Here is a 17,328-nt window from a genome sequence, read left to right on the forward strand (position 1 = left end):
GGCTAGCAAGCGTTCCAGAACATAACAGTACAATCTTATCCACATGCTCCATAGCCGGAACCAGCAGTACAGAGGCGGAGCGTGCTTTACCGTGTCACAAAAACAATTCTGGAAGTGTGCATAGCCACATGTTTCCAGGCCGCCACCACAGGCGGCACAGAGGACCCAGCATGTGGCGGCAATGAGGAGAGGCCCTGCCAATACTGGTAAATTGGCAGGGTGGGCAGAATGGGGTGTGTGTTTGTGTGGGAAGGACAGAAGCATGTTGGAGGTGACTTACTCTGGATGCTATCCCCTATGAAGTCTGCTGACATGCCCCCTTTTTTTCTTTGGACTTACACCAGCTAAAGACGATCGAGGAACTTAAGGAAGGATAAGGGAAAATACTTCCCTTACCCCTTCCAAGCCTCCCAATTGGTCTCCCCCCCTCCACCATAGCATGCAGCCTTTTTTGGCACAGCTATATGCTATGGCTGGGAAGAGGCTAGGATTGAGCTAAAAGTGCATTACAAGAGAAACCTGAGAATCCCAAGCAGACAAAATCTGAAGAAACTTGGGAAGCCCCAAAAAGAAACAATATTTGGACATTGCCTAGACAAAGAGGTTAAAGGATGGCCTGGAAATAAACAAGGCCCCAGTCTTTTTTCACTAATTCAGAATTGCTGACTGTAATTAGCACAATAAGCTCTTGCATATCACGGAACAGGATATGCACACTTACCTGGGAGCAAACCCCACCAAACATAGTAGAATTTACTTCTGTACCATCAGGCATATGATTTGAAAGTTAGCCAAGTTTGGGAGAGGGTCACATTTGAGAGAGAGCCCAATCCTGGGCTCGGCGTGCTGGCTCACTTACCACTGGGTGAGCACTGGCGGTAGCCCAGTGCTTCCTGGCGCTGGGCTAGCGCCGGGCAGGTACCTGAGCTCTGCCACTCGGCGGTTGCACAGACCGCTGAGCAGCAGTAAGGTAAGCTGAGGCATGGGGTGAGGTGGGGAGGAGGGAAGGGGGTGGGGAAGAGGCGTGACAGGGAGGCAGGAGGTGGGGAGAGGGTGGGGGGAAGGTGTGCCGGGGAGGGAGGGAGGTGGGACTGGTGGAGCTAGCGTTTGCATGGGGCTCACCGCCCGACATGAATGTTTTTACCTTACCGCTGACCAAAAAGTTGCGAGGCTACTTCCCTTACTGGGGGAAGGTGACAGAAGTCCCTTTCTCCCAAGGTGCAGCCCATGGCTGCCCGAGGTGCACAGGATGCAGTAGCAGCCGTTTTCAGTGCAGCCGCGTGCCACGGGACTTCAGGATTGGGCTCAGAGTCTCACCACTATGAAAGGTGGATGAGAGCAGTGAGAGGAGTAGAAAGAAAGCAATTGTTTGAGAAAATGAATTTAAAAAATGAATATTAACTTGGAAGTTTTGTATAGTTACTAACAGCAACATCAGTAGCTCTGGAAAAAAGTTACTCTCTGAGGTCAATGTGCTCTACATACTATTTTGAACTGCAGTCTGCTTGAGGTTAAATAAAATCACCATGGTTACTTTTAACAGTGTTTCTCTTGATTCATTGTGGAATCCGTCTAATTAATCAAATAGAGGCCAACAACTTTTCCAGTAGCTCCACACATTTCCATAGTTACTGAATTAATAAAACTTAAAATTCTAGAAAACAATTTATGTTTATATTCACTTACACTGAAATGAAAGAAAACCTACCAGCAGTTCACTGAGTTGCTCATAATCAAACGTTTCATTTTCGTACTGCTCTGCAAGTTCTTTGCCCAAGGCAATGGCTTCTTCCCACATCTGTTAAAATATATCTGAACTTCAGTCAAACAGTTACATTTTAATAAGGCAATTCTTTTTCTCTAACAACAATAAAAACTACCACTCAGTAATATAATTTTGCTGGAAAATACATTGCTTATACATTGCAAAAAAAAAAAAATGTGACAGCTTTGTTTACGTATTTATTGTGCTTTCACATACAAAATATCAAGTTTTTTAAAATTTTATTTTAAACCAGCAAAAGAAACAAACAAATACAAATGCAAAAAATTAGAAATAAAAATATCAATAAGAATAGAAATAAATGTAAAAGCAGATACTGAAAGTTGTGTTGCAAGTGCGGAGATCTCAATCTACATTTCTTTTTCTACCAAATCATATAACAGATATCATAAATAATCTACTGATTATTTCTAAAATACATTTTTCAACAAAAACCAAACAAAAAAATCTAAATATCAATTATCTAATCATCAAATCCATAATTCATTAAACCCATTTTCCCCTTCGCGTGCAGGAAGTCCACGAATGGTTTCCAATGTTCATAAAAGTCTTGCAAAATATCTCATCAAGCTTTTTAATCTCACAGTGATTTGATGGTTTGATAAACTCAGAGCCCAATCCTCGGCATGTCTACTCAGAAGTAAGTTCCTTTGAGTTCAGTGGGGCTTACTCCCAGGAAAGTGTGCATAGGATTGCAGTCTCATACAGCCCAATCCTGAGCTGCCCAGGGTGCGGGGCGCCACATCCTGCACAATTTGGGCAGCCGCTGCTGGCTCCTTGGGAGAAGGGGACTTTTGTCCCCTTCCCCCAGGTAAGTGGAGTTGCCCTACAATGGGGCTACTCAATTCACCACAAAAGAAAAGGTCGGTGGTGAATCAAGAGTGTTCGTGTCGGGTGGTGAACCTGACCCAGAGGCTCTGGATCCAGTGGAGCAAAGCTCCACTGTTCCCACCTCCCTCCTTCCCCGCTCCCTTCCCCAGCATGCCTCCTCCCCGCCCTCTCCCCACCTCCCCGCTCCCCAGAACAGCTCCTCCTTGCCCTCTCCCTGCCTCCCACCAAGCCTTCACTTACTTCTCTGCTGCTCGGTGGTCTCTGTGACCGCTGAGCAGAGGAGCTCTGGTGGCTGCCTGGTGGTAGCCCAGTGCCAGCTGGCACTGGGCTACCACTGGCGCTCAGTCGGTGGTAGGACTCACATACATGCCTTACGGGGCAAGTGTAGTTCAATATGAACAGGGTCCAAGTGTAGTTCAATATGGTAAGTATGAAAACCTGTCTTGGTGATCAATTATAGTAAAAACTATCAGAAAGACACCAAAATATTCAGTCTGAAACAGATAACCTAGACTGCACTTTTCAGATATCAATACTCCATTCTTAAATGGGTCGTGGGGACAGTGAGACTGGCACAGCAGCAGTTCTAGTGGACTGCCTTCAGCTATGAAAGTTGTATCCCAAATGTATTTAGGCCTCACAAAAGGTCTTACACTGCTGTAACACTAAATCCGGTGGTGTAAGGCCCTTTATGGTGGTTATAAACAGCACAGCAATATCTAGGCAATCCTGTTTAAGTCTTGATTTGTTTAAAAACATTCACTGACTTCATTGAACTCAAAACTTGGTTTCCATATAGGAAGAAACTAATTTAGAATTCAAATGTCACAAAATGTCATTGGGACTAAAAATTTAGCTAGTTACTAATCTAAAATGACTATATATGACATTATGGCTTAAATCCAAAGACAGACATGTGCAAGTAAGCCACTTCCACTTGCGCAAGGGCCTTTCCTATTTTCTATGATCCACCCTTCCTGCAGCAGTCACTGGTGCCACATGCCATTCTGTTATAGATGTTTCCCAATCCTTCTGGATAAAAGAAGGAGGGTTGAGCAAAGGAAATGAATGAAACACTGCTCTACGAACAGAAGCTAGGATGCAATAAGCCTATTATTTTCCTTTATGCAGGACTTAAGCTGCCCTGGGATACTTTTCATCCTGCCTGAACAAAGGGATGATCTAAAGCACTCAGTTCTTACTGAGTTGCATTGCCTTCTGAATAGCAACTGCTGGAACAGACAACAAGGAAGGGCTGCGCTTTCCCAACAGTGTTTGACTGGTCAATGAAGGAAACAGAATTTTGAGTGGCTTGACTCTGGGCCTGATCCAGCAGGGCTGTTCTCATGTATGTTTAAGAACTTTCTAGTGTATTAAACATCAAATAAAGTATTAATAGTTAAACTGAATAAAAAAAACAAGCCCCAAATTCAGTATACTATAGATTTGGTTAATCACTAATGCATACAAGCAAGTTCAGTTTATCTCCCACTCTGTACACAATTTCCTTACTGATGAACTGAGTGTAAAAATAGATTAGATTTATATTTTATTTATGGTGTGTTGCCATAAACAAAAAAGTTCTTCTCTCCCATCAATCCAAAAAGTACATTTACCACCTCTAATAGTGATTTCAGTTTAGAAGCACATTAAACTTCTTTTTGATTTTGTCCCTTCTGTGCTTGTACAATCAGTATTCTTGTAGGAGTACAACAATGGTAAAAAATTATTTGTCAATGCCCATATTGTTTTTCCTTTGATTGTTCAATATTTCAGAGATGTTATCTGAGAGTTCAACCATTTCTCTCCTAATAGTAAAAGAACACATGCCTCTAAATGATAGCTAAGGTTGTCTATAAACTTCACATAGGATTTGCAGGGCTTATTTCACAATCTCCCATTCCAGGCAGCTGACTTCATCCGAGAAAATATTAAATGATGCAATCACTTCCTTCTCATACAGTTAGTTATGCTTAACTAATAGAGCTGTATCCCTAAGAGCGCCATCCTAACTAGCAGTTAGGTCAGGTGTCGGGAAAGTGCCATAAAGCACTTCTGCACCACCCTGTTCATCCAGCGCAAGTCTGCGCCGGCCTAACTGCGCCACTGTGGGCCCTGGGACGGTGAGTTTGCACTGGCCAAGCTTGGCTGGTGCAGGGTCTGGGAAGCATGGGGAAGAGGTGGGGAAAGGCATTCTAGGGTGGGGGAGGGTGGGTGGTAGGTGGATTGGTAGCACATAGTGGGCCTGGGACCCAGCAGTTATGCTGGATTCCAACCCTGTTCCCTGAGCAGTGCGGAGCGGCTCCAAGTCAATCCGTTCTCCTTGAACTTGCATCATTTCCTGAGGTGGCGCAGGTCATACAAAATTATGCAGGGGATGGACAGAGTGGATAGGGAGATGCTCTTTACACTCTCACATGATACCAGAACCAGGGGACATCCACTAAAATTGAGTGTTGGACGGGTTAGGACAGACAAAATAAAATATTTCTTTACTCAGCATGTGGTCGGTCTGTGGAACTCCTTGCCACAGGATGTGGTGCTGGCATCTAGCCTAGACGCCTTTAAAAGGGGATTGGACAAGTTTCTGGAGGAAAAATCCATTATGGGGTACAAGCCATGATCTGTATGCGCAACCTCCTGATTTTAGAAATGGGTTATGTCAGAATGCCAGATGCAAGGGAGGGCACCAGGATGAGGTCTCTTGTTATCTGGTGTGCTCCCTGGGGCATTTGGTGGGCCGCTGTGAGATACAGGAAGCTGGACTAGATGGGCCTATGGCCTGATCCAGTGGGGCTGTTCTTATGTTCTTATGGTCATTGGGCTGTGTTTGCTTACCCAGAGGTAGGGGAAGAGTTTCCACTTGCCTCAGGCTGAGCCGATTCTGGCCCCAGTCTTGCGCTGGATACAGCACAGGCCTCCTGGCCTGCCTGTTTCCAGCGCAAGTTAGGATTGCGCTGCACATGTACTTTTAAATACTTGAGAATAAGTAGAATGGGGAAGTTCTAACCCTCATTATATGTTTGTTTCTTTATAGCTTTTAACTCCTATGAATTTCAATTTTCATTTGACTGCAGCATAGAATCACATTCAATCAAATTATCTAACCAAGAGATGGAAGTCTTCTTGAATGTCTTATTTCCCCGGCAAAAACTGCACCATCATAATAATCATTTGGGTAGATAAGCTCTGGTTTCTAACTGGCAGTTTATGACCTTCATCTGAAGAAAAAATTGATGACAAATAGATGAAACAGTGGGAGACTCATGATTGGAGAAGAAGAGATGCATGTGTCAAATTAGATTGGAACCATGGTGCTGGGGAAAGGGTCATTAACTCCTTGTCTCTATGCCATTTTTCTAATTCAAATTTCCTCTCCCTCTTCAAGCTGTCCCAAGAGGAAAAATATACCAGTACCAACATATTACTGAATTTCTCTCTAGAGGGCAAAGAGCAGCTCCAGGAAAGGTGATTCTAATAAGGAAAACAGCACAGGGGACTTCTCTTTCACCATCTCCATGGTTCTAATCCAACTCATGCACTTCTACAGTCATGTATATTGTATAAAAAGAATGTTGAAGATGTAAAACATGGATTTCCTAATGGTTGGCAACCTTCAGTCTCGAAAGACTATGGTATAAGCCTACAGCACCGGTTATTCCCAGGCAGTCTCCCATCCAAGTACTAACCAGGCCTGACCCTGCTTAGCTTCCAAGATCAGACGAGATTGGGCATGTGCAGGGTAACAGTTGCTATAATGGATTTCCTATTATTTTGTCAAGTTGTGCCCTGATGTGTTAATCACAGTAATACACAACACAGATTACCAGCAGCATAGTTCTCATGTTTCGCATAAGCTCACTAATGGGGAGAACAAAAAACCTGGACATTCCCCAATTCCTTCAGTGAAGAGTCTTTACAGATTATAGGTGTGGCTATAAAAAGTAGACATGTATTAATAAGAGCAGGAAATCATAGCCTTCCTCAAGTCAATATTGCTGCAAGATAATCCTTATTTTGACATATGGAATACAAAAGTTTTAAAATATTTGTTAGCTAGCAAAACGAATCATGCTTCCCTAACCTTCACAGAATGCTATTAGGCATCTATTAGAAAAATCACAATCACTATTAAGTCGTAATAGAAATTCAGTTTAGTGCGTCTTCCTGTTTCAAAAGCATAAGAGTGTGAGAAAGCTGGATTTCTAAAACGCACTTGCGTCCACTCATTAGACTGGTTTGTTTAACTGAAGTTAATACAAAATGCAGTGGCTCAGACACAAACTGGGACCAGATATTCAGAGTACGTCTCCTAGGAACTTAACCAACGTCATGGGTCCCAAACCTCTTCTGGGCTGAATTCAAGTTCTGGGCATGATCTTTAAAGTTCCAAATTGGTTTAAGACTGGGGCACCTGGTTTCTTGGTTGTATTCCAGGAAAATACTCTTGTATTTTTGTTGGTTGTTATTTTATCAGTCTGTTTTGTTTTTACTGCTTTGACTATTTAATTTATATTATCTTGTTCTTAGTGGATTGCGGGCCTCTGAAAAGGTCAGTTCATGAATGGGGATGGCAGCAGAGAGATTGATTGGGCACTCCTTCTTTAGCATCATCAGAGTACTGAACAAGGGGAGTCCTCTGATTGTTCCTCTCCCTTCTCCAACCTGTCCCAGTCTGGAAAAGGAAGAACAGTGATCGTGGAGGGTGATTCTCAGCAATGCTGCAGCACCGATTGAGAATCATCCTCTCCCGAGACTGTAATCTCAGCAGGAGATGCCTCTCCCTCAGCACCCCTCCAAGATTGGTCTGAGGGGAGGAGAGTGGTATTCACACATACAAGCATGGGTATGGTGAGCCCATATTTTGCCCTCCCCAGTCCTCAGATAGCCTTCTAAGCCAGAGTTTCTCAAACTGTGGGTTGGGACCCATTTCAGGTGGGTCCCCATTCATTTCAGTATTTTATTTTTAATATATTAGACGTGATGCTCCCATGGTATGTGTCTGCATTTGGGGAAATGTTACAGACCTGTAATTTTAACAAGCTACTAAGTATATTCTTTTAACAATGAGAGTAAATGGGACTTACTCCTGGGTAAGTGTGGGTAGGATTGCAGCCTAGGATTGTGAACAATTCTCCTGCTTGATGATGTCACTTCCAGTCATGACATCACTTCTGGTGGGTCTTGACAGATTCTCATTTTAAATAGTGGGTTCCAGTGCTAAATGTGTGAGAACCACAAGTGTGTAAAAATGTCACTTCTTGTTTCCCTGAGAAACTGGAAGTAATGATTTTTGGCCTCCTGAAGGCCTTACAAGGCCTTCTGAGGTGGCCATCCACGGCATCTCCAGCCCTTTAAAGGCCTCTAATTGGGAGGCAGTGGGTGCACCTTTGAAGCATGGCTGGAGAGTACTGCACCCCCAGAAGTGCCACCCTTGGTCACTTGCTCCCATGGACCCTCTTAGGTATGCCACTGGGAGGGGTTAAACACTACAATTAATTAAATAAGAAACACATATTCATTTCCATTTCTTGACTATGGTGCTATCTCAGGAAAATAATTTAATTTTGTAGGCCATTTCTTTAGATCCTGCCACTTCTATAATTCCTGCTATACTCACTAGAGTACAGTTTAAAAAAAATGCACTGGTTGCTGAAAACCAGGGGGAGAGGATTTTTTCCCCACACTTTCAGGCACAGGAACAAAGGGCCACAGAGGGGATTGCAGACCCCCCAGAGAGCCTTAGCAACCCCCAGGAAAGTGTAAAAAAACCCTTCCCTCCCTGGCAGCAGCATGATGGTCCAAATTGTGTTCCTGCCCCCTCCCTTCCCCTTCCTCCTTCCCTGCAAATACTTACTGGGTTCCCAAAGTATGAGTAGGAACTGAGTAGGAAAGTCTGAGTACAACTTTGGGAACCAATGCTTTAAAGTCATGTGGAAACTGAAAAAGTTCCCTACGTTCACCACAGCACGTTTATTTGAGCAAGAACAGTTTGGTTGTCACAAGAGCCTCTGATAACTGAAATCTATAAATATTCTTGAAGGTCAATAATGTCCAATCTGCTGCCTCTCAGATTTCCTGCTTTGGAACTTTTCCCAGCTTTGCCTAGGACATGGCAAGTCATCTAGAGGAATGAGCTGTAGCGGGAAAAGAGAGCCAATATATAGCATTTTGCTTGATGTATGTTTGTAACACAAGAAAAAAAATTCTACCTGGATAATGCACAAGTGAAAGATGCTGGGTATATACTGCAATGGATAAATGTCTTCCTTTTGCTGAAAGGATGAGAAGACAGACCTGAAGTTTCAGCAGCACTATTTTATGGGAAAGCCTTAAGTTCTGAAAAGGAGATCTTTTTTAATGGAGACAACTATAATTTAAACGTTCACATTAAACACTAATCTACTTAAAATGTACCATGAAATCTTGTTTCATATGCTTTTAAAAAGGTTCTTAGCAGTGGAAATGAAGTGTATTTCAGTGAAGTTGAAACTGTTTCATTGATACTGAAATTCATACCAGGTTAAACTATTATGTTCCAGTATGGGAATATTAGTTTAAGACAGTATAAACTTCTTAGAATCTAAAAGAAGATGCCCATATCTCAGAAGACAGTCAAAGAGAGTGGTCCACACTTCACCAGAGTTGTATGTCAGAGTGCAAAAAGAGTACAGGAACAAGCCTTGAACTTATCTGCTTTTAACATGTACAGAATTTCAAGATACATGTACTTATATTTTTGTACATTTATCTGAGCAAGAATAATGTGATTGTGTTCTGCCCATAGTCTGTCTATTTGTGGTGAGCAAATCATGTACATGGATGTACAATGTGCGATCACATATGATATCCTACACATGGTGATGGGGCACATGTGAGCATGTTTATTTATTCATTCATAGCCCATTTTTCCAAATAGTCCTGAGGTAGCTAACAAAGTCTAAAAACGGTTTGAGTAAAATCAGCTTTAAGGTAGTAATTAAAACAGACAAAAAATGAAATGCTTCAATAGCAGTTCACAAGCCAATAGCTCATTGAAACAGGTGGGTCTTAAGATACTTGATAAAAGCAGAGACAGACTTTTTGACCTCCTGGGGCAGGGAGTTTCACAACTGGGAGGTTATCATGGAGAAGGTTCTATGTGTGCCAATCATGCTTTGGTCATTGATAGCACATGAAGTCAAATCTCTCATGAAGATGATCTTGGCAGAAGATAGTTTTGAAGAGATTAAGGGCTCAATCTGTGTTAGGGTTAAGTGTGAACTTACATGTATGAACAATGCCTAATATTGTTTGTCTTACGCATTGGTCTAAGCCATATTTTACTGTATTTAAGAAACTGAGAGCCCAATTCTCTGCATGTCTACTCAGAATCTAGTTCCACTGAGTTCACTGAGACTTACTCTCAGGTAAGTGTTATAGGATTGCAGTCTGAGAAATAGATAAGAATGGGTGCAATCCTAACCTCTTATGTCAGTGCTTTCCAGCACTGACATAAGAGCAATGTAGCTCTGAGGTAAAGGAACAAACATTTCCTTACTTTGAGGAGGCCTTCATGAGTGGCACCCAACAGCAGGATGCAGCACATGTCCCATTGGCTGGAAAGCAGTGACATAAGGGGTTAGGATTGTGCCCAATGTCTCTTAAATGTGTTCCCTCAGGCATTTGGTGGGCCACTGTGAGATACAGGAAGCTGGATTATATGGGCCCTTGGCCTGATCCAGCGGGGCTCTTCTTACGATTGCAGTCAAGATCTTTCCTCACAGTTAATTCCCAATAGCTTGTAAAAAAAAGTGTTCTTTTTTTCCTCCTTTTGTTCTGCTGAATACGATGGAGTAAGGCTCCAATCCTATGACTCTTTATGGCTGTCACAAAAAGCAACATGCCATTTTGCACAGACAGGTCACTGCTGCAATTGGGAAGAAGACGTGGCCCCGCACCACTGTACATGACCCCCAGCAATGGTAAGTCAATGCAAAGGATAGAAGGGAAGCAGGGAGCAGGCAGAACGGGGCTGCAAAGAAAGGAGGCAAAGACTGGGGTGGGGAGGAGGGCGAATCAAGGCTGGGAAGAGGGAAGTATCAGCAACAGTAGCACCATCAATATCCTATCCCAGGGGTGCTCAATAGGTGGATCGCGATCTACCGGTAGATTGTGAGGCAAAATGAGTAGATTGCGGAGTGCCGACCCCCCCCCTTCAGGTGCCTCTGGGAGGAAACGCCGGGAGTAAGGCCCATTGTACTCAATGGGGCTTACTCCCAGGTAAGCGTGGCTAGGATTGCAGCCTCACAGCCTAATCCTAGGCATGTCTACTCAGGAGTAAGTCCTGTTATACTCAGTGGGGCTCAAGGTGCACCAACATACATTGTACACATAAATGTTATATGTTATGATGGCGCGAACATTGTAAAAAAAACTCTGGTAGATCTCCGGGCCTTGCTGGGTTTCAAAGTAGCTCTCGAGCCAAAAAAGTGTGAGCACCCCTGGCCTATTCCCATTCCCAGCTTCAATCTGTCTTCCTGGGTCCACATGGACTTGCACTAGCTAAATCACTGATGTAGGTCCTAGTAGACACAGCAGAGCAACAAGGGCTTAACCTGTGGCAGGGGAACAAATGTTCCTTTACCCAGAGGAAACCTCCAGGACTGACCCTCTGGCGGGCTATAACAGTATAATTCTATGCATGTCTACTCAGAAGTCAGCCCCACTAAAGCTAATGAGACACAGGGAAGTGTCCTATATTTAAAACTTCTTTTGATTTCAGCTTCCTGCTAGCTCCTATCCCCCTCATTCCTTTTTTTTCCCAAGCTCCATCAATCAAACTTGGAACGTGGCTGTTAGATCATGTGCAAATGTGAAAAAAAGAAGTATCTTTTCATCTAACATTTTGTTCCAACAGTGTTTATGTAATATGTAGCTGGAAATAATAATGCTAATATGGAAGGATAAATTATCCTGTTACAGTATACTTGTAATTACTTGTTACTGCAGTAAACTACAAGATGCACTTCAGTTGATGATAAGAAAATCTTCGTATCTGCCTAATCAACAAGAGTGAAATACGTAATGAAGAGCAGTCTCGGAAAGTCAATTTTCAAAGATAACAATCTAATCTGAAGATCTAATACTTTCTTTGTATTGCCCATATTTGGACAGAAGATTCTCAAACTAGTCTGTTCAAGTATAATGTTTATGTCCTATATGCCTAGTTACATTTTCTAAATCACCTTTTCCTATGACAATCTTTAAACCTTTTTCAATGTATTCCTACCACTCTCTATATAGAGCTATTACAATATAATATCAGCATATTCTTGTTATCAAATGTTATCATTTTGTTAGCAACTTCTCAATCACCTAAGATGCCACTCAGATCCTATTCATATTTTGACTATCCAATTAGAATAGTGCTATTTGTTTGTTTGTTTATTCATTTATTTATGCTGTATTGATCAATTCATCAGTATGAATCTTTCATTCAATTCTGCAATTGTATACACATTTACCTGACAGTAAGCCCCATTGAATCTAGCAAAACTTAACACAAGTAAACATGCACAAGGTTGCACTGTGAGGGAAGTATGATGAAACAGTCAGTGTCTGATAATTATTCTGTCCAATGTTATACACAGATGTTCTATATACACTGTTCTGTATACACAGATATATATTAGTGTTCTGACCTTTAAAGAATGTGACAGAATATGAGTATTTAATTCAAGAAAAATGTAAACTGGGACTGCATTTCTTGCCTGAAACAGGTGCAGAAACTCTATAATTTAGAATGTGAAGGTCATATCAGTTTTGCTAATACTATGTTCCTGCTTCAATCTATTTTCTCTGCTCACATAGCAATACAAAATACATTAAAGGTCTTGACTTAAGAGCTATCCTGAAAACTTCAAGTCTCATCATTTCAAAGCTCTGATAAAATGAACTATGCCTTTTAGTCTGGAAAAAGTGGGGAAAATTACATTACAAAGGAGACAATATAGAGGAAGGATAATTATTTGAAGAAAAACAAATTAGAACAAAATTACAAAAAGAGGAGACACATAATCAACTGAGAAAATTTTATGCATAAGGAGAAATGTAGGAAGCCACAGAAACTGGTTCACAAGGGAGAGCAGAAGTAGAAGAAAAATTGTTACAATGAGGAATAAAGTTGACCACAGTCTCATAACTTTGTCTCCCCAGGACTGGTAGAGTCTCCATTGAAAATCTTCCCTACTACTTCTAGTTGCAGAATGCACTGCTGCTGCCTTTACATGGTGGCCACTCCACACCACCATGCTCTCCTCTTCCCCACACCACATCATTACTCCTCTCTGCTGCTTTTTTTAATATGGCAGGTGAGAGGAGCAGGAACGGAGGGCACTGACCATAGCCACAGACTGCAAGGAAGAAGGGAATTCTGTGCACAGAGCAGTGGAAGATGCGGCACCAATGCTAATACACTTCTGGGTAAGATGGGGAAGGAAGTAGAGGAGACATCTGTGGAACAAAGGAAGGGGGTGGCAGTGCCACAATTCATCAGGCACGGATTTGGGGGAGAGGTTTTGATTGGTCTTGTCCAAGACAGCCTAGAAAGCCAGCAAACAACCTACCCAGATGAGTGAGAGATGCTACTTATGCTTTCAGTAGATGGGCTGCCTTTGCATGACAAATAATAGGCCTAGCACTAGGGACACTTGGAAGCCAACCAGAGACTTATAGCGCAATCCTATCTTGCGCTGGAACAGGCAAGCCAGGAGGCTTGCGCTGTATCCAGTGCAAAATAGGGCTGCAAAGTGGCTCAGCCAATGGTAATTGGAAATTCTTCCCCTTACCCCTTGGTAAGCCACCGCAGCCCCTATGGGTCTCCTCAAACTTGTGCCACCTCCTGAGGTGCCTGAGGTGGCACAAGTTCGAAGAGAGTGGAGTGGCTTGAAGCCGCTCTATGCTGCTCAGGTATGGGGGCTAGGATCTGGCATAACAGCTGGATCACAGCGCTGCCTCCCACTCCCCGCCTGCCTCCACCTGAGACCACCCTCCGCCCACCCTCCCCTGCCCTGGAACGCCCTCCCTCCCACCTCTTCCCTGCCTCCTCCCGGACAAGCTCGGCCGACGCAAGGCTCCCTCCCTCCATTGGCGTGGAGGCTGAATTCAGCCTCCGCAAGCTGGTGTTCCTCTGCATGCTGACCTAACTGACTCTTGAGGAGGTGCAAGCGTATCTTATGGAACGTTTGCGACCCTCCTGGGACAGCACAAGGGACATGCACCATCACAACGGCCAGTCTGCACTGTGCCCTAAGACAAATGAAAGATAGCATGGTCCCTCCTCCCTTCTCTCAAAAGTTCTGAACTTTTCCTTTCTGGTCACAGTCTTTCTAGGAAAGCCAGTCAGAAAGAAACAGACCAAGCAGAGGCCATTCCTTAAATTGTATAGTCTAGAATGGAAGTGAGCTCTCTTCTGTGCAGTTGCATATCTTGGCAGCAACCCCACAACAGACTCAATATCTGACTTTCCCTGAGCCATCACATATGCACGCCTTCATTCGGTCCTTACTGAATACAGTTGTTTCCAATTAATGCAAATTTGACCAGCTATTGGGCAAATCTGCCCTTCTTTGGTATGTGTTAAAGAGACATGGTAAGGTAGTTGAATAACATGAATGTTCAGTTAGGAAATTCAGGAGCCTCTGTAAACAGGAGGGAGAGTTCTAACATTTGTTGCTTGAATGCTGACAACACAGTTAAGAATAGTACAGATTCTGCTGATCTTTCCAAACTGTAAGAACGAAGGAGACAAAGCAGACGTTCAGCAGTTCTTAAACAAGCAGACATTTTCTTCCCCTTTTCCATTTATGACTAGAATAATATGCACAATTGGTGCCAAAATCCATTTATTTTGCAGATTGCTCTACAAAACAGTATTTTTGCAAACTGTGAATTCCTTATTTTGCAGAGCCCTGCACAGGTTGAGGCATTGTAAACAGGTATTTTGCCTGCTGTTCATAAAGAGCTCATTAGTGTCATAATAGTGCAGTGCAAAAGTCAGTATTTAAAATAACATGAGCGCTAAAGCTTCTGTTTCTCCTAAACAGCTGAAGATGGCGAAAGTAGAGATGCTGCAAGATATTTTGCAGTTCAAAGTGATCCTGCCGGTTTTATTGCCCGCTTTTTTCCCCGAGCTAGCTGTTTTTTGGTTGCCTGTCTCATGCCAAATTTGAATTTCACATGACTTATGCAACACCTCTCCTCCAATCCCTCAAGCCTGCCATTGTTTCATATCCAACACTTTTATAGATGCTGCCTTTCTTTTAAGGAGCTCAGGATGGCATACATGAGGATACTCATTCAAGGTGATTATTCCATTTTATACACAGAAAAATCTTGATGAGTAGTCTAGCTCCAGATTCACAGGCAACATGCCTCTGAGTATCAGTTGCAGGGCAGCAATGGTGGGAGAGAGGTAAGCCTTCAGCAGTGTAAGGAGAAACACGATGCTAGACTAAATGGGTCATGGGTCTTGTCTACCAGAGCTCTTCTTAGCTAAAGACTTCCCCAGGATTATCCATGACTAAGCAGGGATTTGGGCCTAGATCTCTCCACTTCATGCCCACTTACTACAATGCACCAGGTATCACTACTCGTTCCCCAAGCACATTTAAACAAAAGCACTTGAAGACAGATAACATTCGAATTAGCTACATCCCCATACCTGCAAACCATGTATGTGGAGCACATGGAAATAGGACTTCCTTTGTCCATCTGAGCATAGTTTCTGTTTAAGAGTAGGACACCTAAGTGGTGTTGCACACCTATCAATGAAGCCTCCAGTAAAAGCACAAATTACACTCATTTGTCCCTAATAGTTAGCAACAAAGACTACCAATGGTGGCAGGTTGAGTGCCAAACTGTTTCTGACTGTGTTCACCTAGTACACAAGGGAAACAATACTTCCTCCCACTTACAGAATCTACTGGTAGGTAATCAGAAGTCCAAAAGAAATCAAGAAAAAACAGAACATGCTCTACCAACTACAACAGAATCTGACATAGATAGTTTATGATAGTGACACCATCTTCCCTCCATCTCCCCCAAGTAAGCTCCACCATTTTTTACCAGCCTCAACTTGTTATCAATAAATCTCTTCAGAATAAGATGCCTTATGGTTTTGTTTTTTTCTTTCCTGGCAAAGTATGTACTAATATTTGCCCTTTTGGTTTATTCAGCAAATAAATGTGCTGCTGTTAGTATTATCGTCTTCAGGCACTAGATTGCAGGCTGTTCACATAAAACATCCCAGATCTCGACTTGAAAGCTCAGAGAAGGTCATTTGATAAATTCATTCTTTGCCATACTGCACATTTTTAGAATGCAACTTTGCAGGAAAAGCAATGGAACATGCTTCCTTGTTACCTTGCCCTTGTCAAAATAATGGATAATTTCTTGATAGAGCTGGTCTTTTAGTTGTCCTTGCGTTGCTGCCTGGTATCCATCCCGCTGAGTAAGATGCGCAGCACATGGCTCTTCTGACCACTACATTAAATGCAAACAGTGGAGAAAATGAAAGGGAATAAAAGGTGATTAATGAACCCATAACTTCGTCCTATTTTAAACAAACCCAAGAGATGTTTTTGGGGGAAAAAATTACATCAGTGGTGACATCATGCCTTGAAGCTATTGGCTGTATTTGCAAAAAAATAATTTGATACTAAGGACATTCAGGTTGCTTAGATGAGCATTACTGATTGGAAAATAATAAAACTATCATAGCAGGACCTAAGTGAACATCTCTTGAAGCAGATGTCCCTTTCCAGTACAAATGACCTTATGCTGTTCAGCGCAGTCAATTTTACACCATGAAAGAGCCTGCAGTACTGAGTTATGAAAATACAGGGAGTCCCTGTTATAAGTCTCTCTGTCCTACATTTCCTTACATCTAAGTCCACAAGTTTTTAAGGAGCTAGACATAAAAATTCCCTGCACTTACATTCTTTATCACTGTAGCCCTGCACACATATCTTCTTTCTGAGCTCTTAAACAGATATGCCTGAAATTTGGATTTTGCCAGTGCTGGATCTATGATATACTTTCTCCTTCCTACACTCTTCAAGAGACATAAAGAGACATTACAGTACAGCAGTGGTATCATTAGGGGTGTGTGGAGGGTGCAGACTACACCAGATAATGCACTCAAGAATGCTGGGGTCCAAGTATTCTCTCCAACAACTGTAAGAGGTGTTGGCAGTAATGGTGCTGGATGCCAAGGAAGAGAAGTAAGCCCTCCACAACCTCCCCTTGCATGCTACACCAAGAGAAGAGGCTGGAGCCAGTCTGGACACCATTGAAGTGGCAGATGGGCACATGGGTGTGGGTTACACCTCACCAACTTGCTTCCTCCAATTCACTGACTGGCACCTAGTTCTGAACTTATATAATGGAGGGCTTTCCTCTGCAAGAACTGTACTGGTTTATACATGTTCAGGATTGCATGTCACTCTCTACTGCCCTTATCCCTACCTTCTTATGCAATAAAATCTTCTTCTTTAAGTTCAGGGAAGGGCATGGATGGTGTATAGTCCCCATTAATCCTGATTTACATTATGGAGGAAAATTCCCCTTCATAACTTGGCTTGCTCGAAGTCCAAGATTTCTAGTACTTAATTCCAATTTATAAAGGAGACTCCCATATAAGGAAATGAAAGGCTCAGAAGGAAAAAAAAGTC

General features: G+C 42.7%; 1 protein-coding gene and 1 pseudogene across 2 annotated transcripts in view; both read right to left on the minus strand.

The window, feature by feature from the left end:
• Nucleotides 1-17,328, minus strand: part of DOCK1 (dedicator of cytokinesis 1) — a 484,421-nt gene that overhangs the window by 72,813 nt on the left and 394,280 nt on the right. For both annotated transcript variants that reach the window (XM_066618882.1, XM_066618881.1), the window contains exons 38-39: nt 16,019-16,138; nt 1,709-1,798 (exon numbers count right to left, since the gene is read on the minus strand). In XM_066618882.1, coding sequence (XP_066474979.1) covers nt 1,709-1,798; nt 16,019-16,138 — 210 coding nt within the window. The remainder of the gene's footprint in view (nt 1-1,708; nt 1,799-16,018; nt 16,139-17,328) is intronic.
• Nucleotides 6,255-6,374, minus strand: LOC136646314 (5S ribosomal RNA; annotated as a pseudogene).

The sequence above is a fragment of the Tiliqua scincoides genome, chromosome 3, assembly GCF_035046505.1.
Source record: "Tiliqua scincoides isolate rTilSci1 chromosome 3, rTilSci1.hap2, whole genome shotgun sequence".
NCBI lineage: Eukaryota > Metazoa > Chordata > Lepidosauria > Squamata > Scincidae > Tiliqua > Tiliqua scincoides.